Below are 5,529 nucleotides of genomic sequence, written 5' to 3' on the forward strand. Positions count from 1 at the left end.
ATAGCACATTTATTATGCCTTTTTTGTCATTTTACACAATTTTACATTATAACACTGGTTTTTCGCAAAAGCACTTTTACAACTATAGTTTTCCAAACACTCAATTGCTTTATTTCACAACTACTTATTTTCTCATGACACAGAAGAAGCGATTTTCTTTTTCAAAGCATTGCAATACCAAACTAGCCCACAATGATTTATATGAAGTTACCCCACTAGATCCGTCCAATGTTCGAATACATCATTTATTCATTTTTGTAAATACAGTAGGGTTATATTCAAATGTTGAATGTTACACTTACCTCATTCAACATTTAAAGTCAATTTTCCGAATTTATAGAGAATAAAACCACCGCCTATTTTCGATCAACCAGAGTAAGGCAGCCTGCAAAAGAAAATAACAAAAAAGCAGATTGATGAAGGAAAAGTAATGAACATTATTTGAGCATCTTGCTGAAGCAGTTTTTCTCAATTCAATTCTCTAATGCTATGTTTGGTTCCAAATATAATTTTTTTTTAAAATGAAATTTTTAAATACACTAAATCCAACAATTGAAATTGAATATGAGCAAATATAATGTAAAAAAAGATCTACCAACCCGAAATTAAACCAACTGCTAAAACAATTAGAAGGAAATAATTTAAATCAAAATTAACCTAAAAAACTCTATAAATATCTATATATTTGTTTGCACATCTAAATAAAATTCACTTTCATCAAACAATTTTTTTTTTCTTTTTTTTTTTCTTTTTACCTACTTATGTATTTGTGTTTAAGAATGGGATAGGTTGTGTGGTTTTTCCATGTTATATCATGTGGTGCATATGTGTAAAAAATGAGATAGGTTTAGTGATTTTTCATTATTTATCAGAATTTAAATATTTTTAAGTTAAATGTTCATAAAAATAGATTAGAATAATCTACATAAAATTTATTTTTATAAAAGTTACCAAACAAAATTAGTCTAAAATCATTTTTTAATAATTTCGAGCTAGAATTTAAGCCAAAATCATTGGAAAAAAAAAAAACTGTTTCTAGGTTAGAACCTAAATTTTATAGGCTAAAAATTTAAGTTTTAACTCCAACAATTGGAGTTGGTCTAAGCACATGAAAACTAATTGAGATAGGATGATGAATATCCATCGAAACTGAGGCATCATATAAAAAATATCAGATGACTTAAACGCACCCCAATTTTAGAGATGTATCTGAGCTGTCGTAGTCTTGAGGACCGTTGTTTGAGTTACAGGGATTGGTGACAGACTCTGATGACTGACCCTCCTCCGTAAACATGTTCTCTGAATCGACCTGAACAAGCCTCCGGCCATCAGATTTCTGCGCCACCTTCAACAAGCATACCAAGAACCCCCATTAGCAAATTAATTAAGCAAAAATCAAAACATAGATGAAGAGTCTGCAGAGAGATCTTATACTTCTTGTCTTAATCGTTCATTCTCTTCCATCAATTGCATCCCCTGCACATTCATATATATCATGTCAAGAAAAAATTGTGACAAGAACAGGCAAACAGAGAAGAGGAAATATTTGGAGGACACTATTGTCCAGACAATATTATCGAACAAATTTGAAACCTTTAATCTCGTTTCCTCAATTATTTGTTAATTTATTAGGTCATAAGATGTAGGGTAGAGCTACATGGTCAAAAGTTGAAAGGTAACTAACATTTCTTTGAAGATCACCGATCTCTTTCATGATTTTTTCACTCTGAAAAAAGACAACAAAATCCAGTTAGATAATAAACAATTATATAGAAGCAAGCCTATAGAATAAAACAGACCTTTTTCTCTATTACGCGGCCCAAGCCAGTTTCAAGGGAGTTCTCCAATTGTTGGAGTTCTTCCAAATTTAGTCCTTGAATTTCTTCTCCTCTCATCTGCCTATAGTTCAAGGAGCTTATATCATAATTAGGGACCACAAACTAGTACTTGTTTTTAAAACCAGAGATTTACAAATACCTAAGTTGATGACTTTTTGCTGCAATTTCCTTGCTCAACATGGTGTAGTTGCTGTTCTCCACTAGCTACATCAGATTAACAATTCTTTTAAGCAAAGTCAAAAACGAAAAATAGTAAAAATGTTAATTGTTTACGGTAAAGAACAAAAAGCATATCCATATAAAATTCAGCCAGTGAAGATTATCTTATATTAAGTCAGAATTAATGCAAACAATAGAGAGAAAAATTAGAGCAGGGACTTCAAATAAAGAATGCACGATAGAATGCATCTTAATGTATTAAGTTCACGTTGTTTCCTATTTTTAAACTTCAAATGCATGCAATGTCATATTCTAGCTTTACTAACAAAAAATATGGATGAACCAAAATTTACATTACTGTAGGCACTGCATGAATAAGATATAAACCATGATTTACAAATTTAGGAATGCAATAATTCCAAAAGAATTCGTTTCTTATACCGTTAAGTTCAAAACTTGTCATGCTGCAATGGCTTCAAGTCTATAAGATTCATGGTACCAAGTTCGCGATACACACAAAAAATCCCGTCATAAAACTTAAATTGCTTCTATAGAAATTTATAAGAGTTACTAAATAAAACACGTATACATTAAAAAGATGAGATCCAAGATTATAATATATCTACCCTTTTGTTCCATTGGAAGCGGACAACACAACATCACATTGATATTCATCTATTTATCGATAAATATGTTACCTATAGAGGACCAACCTGTAGCTGAAGAGATGGTTGTTCTAGTTTCTCGAGATTCTTTGAATGCAAGTTGTGCCTTTCTAGAATTTCCTTCATACTTCAGAAGAAATAGAATGAAAACAATGCAGGTCAATAGCTAGGATAGCCAGAAAGCTTCAAGACAATAGCATACAATTAAATAAAAGATAACGCATGTGAGATGGGAAAGACAATAGGAAGTTCAAATAAATATTTGGTTTCGCATTTAAAAAATGCTTCATATTTTAGTAAATACATCTCACACATTGTTAAATTTAAAGTTGCAATAATATGTTTTTCCCTTAAAAACCTTGCAGCGCGTATTAAGAATAAATTGAATAACTGATGGTAGCTATATATACAAGTTTAGAAGCAATGAAGGCTCATATAAAGTTATATGCTGATAAAATAAAGTATAAGCTGACGCAACGAGTAATGGGATAGTTAGGATCAATCATCATCGAATCCTAGAACATAAACTAAAGTCCATCAATAAACCGGAATCCACTAGAAAATACAGGAACTCTAAAGTTTAATTGATAATAATATGAATGAATATTGGAATACAACCCTAAAAATTGTTTATATAGTCTAAGCAAACCATAGCTCCAAAAGGAAAATAAAATAGGAAATAATTAAATCCCAAAGATTCATAAAATATGTAAAATGCCGAATAAAGATTTCTGTCAAACAAGTCTCGAGACTTGAAATACTGGTAATATACCCTAATTTTTGGAAAACAAGTATCAAGACTAAAAATTCTGGGATTTGTCAAATTTGACTCTTCTTTGTTTTTGCTTGTTAAGCTACTCGAAAAGCCCAGAACCTTAACTCTCCAGATATTGCAGCGGAAAATAATCTTCTGACCCTGAAATTACCAATTCTCCAATCACTTTTCTTCATTTAGCGTCGAACAATTCAATTTTTGGGCTACATCATAAGAAATGGAACAAAACCCTATAGACGGAAATTACTCGAAAATGGTTGAAGTTGAACTAGCTCGAATGGTATCTAGTCTCCTTGTTGTTGAAGGAGGTCCTAGTTCAAATTTCATGAACGAGAGTTTTCTATGATGTCAAACAAACATAAAAGGTTAAAAATTGGCTGTTAAAAGTAATAGCTGGCTGGAGTTGATTATGTACCTTCTAAGTATAATGTCACCCCATTAGTCCTGATTTACCATACTTGTATTCTTTCATCATGTTTGTATTACAACCTATGGTCAAGTTGGTTCTAACACAGGCAAAGTAAAAGGAACTAATAAATTAAAACACAACCAAACTATTAAGGATAATTAACATCCAAGAAGTATACAACAATTTTCCTTGAAGAAATCACACTAGAGAAAGAGAGAGTAAAAGCAAATGGAAGCAAGTCACTGGCAACTTAAAGAAGCACTCCAGTCATGACTGAACTAACAACACTTCTTAAGTTATCAGAAACAGCAGTAGGTTTAGACCCCAATAAATTAAATTAACAATAAAGCCTTCTTTTTAGGGTATTAATAATAAAGCCTTAATTGTTTAATGCATATATGATTTATTATTTTTTGAGATCCAACACTATAACAAACAAGACAAATAACATCCACATCCAACTTGCACTCAAATTAAGACCCTTCAATCATATATATCATTTGAACATCTAGCTAGCCTGTTTCTTCTTCCCATTCAAGTGAGTTTTCTCCTCCTTCATCTTCCCATTAACTTTATATAATCAAACTTTAGAATGATTATTAAAAAAATTACAGAAAAAAAAAAAAGAAAAAAAAGTTGTGTATGTGTATGAGTGAGAGAGTGAGAGAGTGAGAGTGAGAGAGGGAGACCTAGAGCTGGCGTATTCAAAGAGCTTTCCGGTGGAAGAAAATATGATAAGAGCAATATCGGCATCACAGAGAACGGAGAGCTCCTCGGCCTTCTTGAAAAGGCCTCTTCTCCTCTTGGAAAAGGTCACCTGCCTCGCCGTCGCGTTGTCGATCTTCTTGATCTGAATTTTCTCCCTCGCCATCTCTTAATCTTTAGTTAAATTAATTCGATCTTCCTTTCTTCTTCTTCTTCTTCTGGTTCTCCTGAAGAAAAAAAAATTAAAAATAATAAGAATATTATAGCTTTTTTTGGAATGGAATATTTTGCTTTCTTGTTAAGGCTTTAGATGTTTGAATCAGATAATATAATCAACCAAAAACTGACCAGAAAAGGCAAAGAAATTACAAGCAAATGAAGGATGGGCTTAATTGGAGAGGGACAGATCCAGTGCGAGAACTGGCGGCATGTTGCCAAATTTAGCTAAACATCTTTGGAGTATGTGGGGGCAATGGCAAACCGTCAAAGTGAAGTGCAAGTTTTCGAGACAGAGAGAGAGAGATATATATCAAAGGAGAGAAAGAGAGCCAGCATCCATCTCCATCTTTAGATTCTTAATCAGATCCAGAGTTTCAAGACCAACGAGGTTCAGAGGGAAAGAAATGCTTCCAACCAATTGGAGAAAATAAAAGGATAAAGCTAAAAGAGGTAAAGGGTTTCTTTGTTGATTAGGTGGAAAGGGGATTTGTTGATGCTTTTAAAGTTTCTTACTTACGTGGTTACTTATTTATTTACCAGTCTGAATGAATCTCGGGGAAGGGGTGTTGGTATCGGTGCCGTATTTGGATGGGTAGATAGGAGAAATTTTTTATTCTAACGGAAACATGAATGGTAAATTATGTATTTTTATATAAGTGGTGAAAAATTTTATATTTTAAATTATTAACTTTTTAATAAATATATCTTACCATTTATATAGTAACACGCGATGTATTATCCTATGTGACGGTCAAAAAT

The 5,529-nt window shown here is 32.2% G+C and overlaps 1 protein-coding gene across 2 annotated transcripts; it reads right to left on the reverse strand.

Annotated features, from left to right (window-relative positions):
• Positions 1 to 220: 220 nt before the first annotated feature.
• LOC103954178 (MADS-box protein JOINTLESS) lies at positions 221 to 5,266 on the reverse strand. Of its 2 annotated transcripts, none has more exons than XM_009365985.3 (9): positions 4,900 to 5,266; positions 4,536 to 4,778; positions 2,711 to 2,789; positions 1,978 to 2,042; positions 1,800 to 1,899; positions 1,685 to 1,726; positions 1,435 to 1,476; positions 1,191 to 1,345; positions 221 to 385 (listed from the first exon to the last, which is right to left on the reverse strand). In XM_009365985.3, the coding sequence occupies exons 2-9, from the start codon at positions 4,715 to 4,717 to the stop codon at positions 367 to 369; spliced, it is 684 nt and encodes a 227-aa protein (XP_009364260.2). In that variant the 5' UTR covers positions 4,718 to 4,778; positions 4,900 to 5,266; the 3' UTR covers positions 221 to 366. The 2 variants fall into 2 exon arrangements, with proteins under 2 accessions (XP_009364260.2, XP_009364259.2); XM_009365984.3 differs by having other exon boundaries at positions 4,921 to 5,263.
• Positions 5,267 to 5,529: the final 263 nt, after the last annotated feature.

The sequence above is a fragment of a genome, unplaced genomic scaffold, assembly GCF_019419815.1.
Source record: "Pyrus x bretschneideri cultivar Hongxiangsu unplaced genomic scaffold, Pyrus_bretschneideri_v1 Contig86, whole genome shotgun sequence".
Lineage (NCBI taxonomy): Eukaryota > Viridiplantae > Streptophyta > Magnoliopsida > Rosales > Rosaceae > Pyrus > Pyrus x bretschneideri.

What these genes read in the sequence shown, in the direction of transcription:
- LOC103954178 (XM_009365985.3), bottom strand. Translation starts at nt 4,717, where the DNA reads ATGGCGAGGGAGAAAATTCAGATCAAGAAGATCGACAACGCGACGGCG. An exon ending in GCCGCGTAATAGAGAAAAAG is followed by an intron (nt 1,727 to 1,799) that starts GTCTGTTTTATT and finishes GTCTTTTTTCAG; the next exon opens with AGTGAAAAAATCATGAAAGA. An exon ending in TCGGTGATCTTCAAAGAAAT is followed by an intron (nt 1,477 to 1,684) that starts GTTAGTTACCTT and finishes ATGAATGTGCAG; the next exon opens with GGGATGCAATTGATGGAAGA.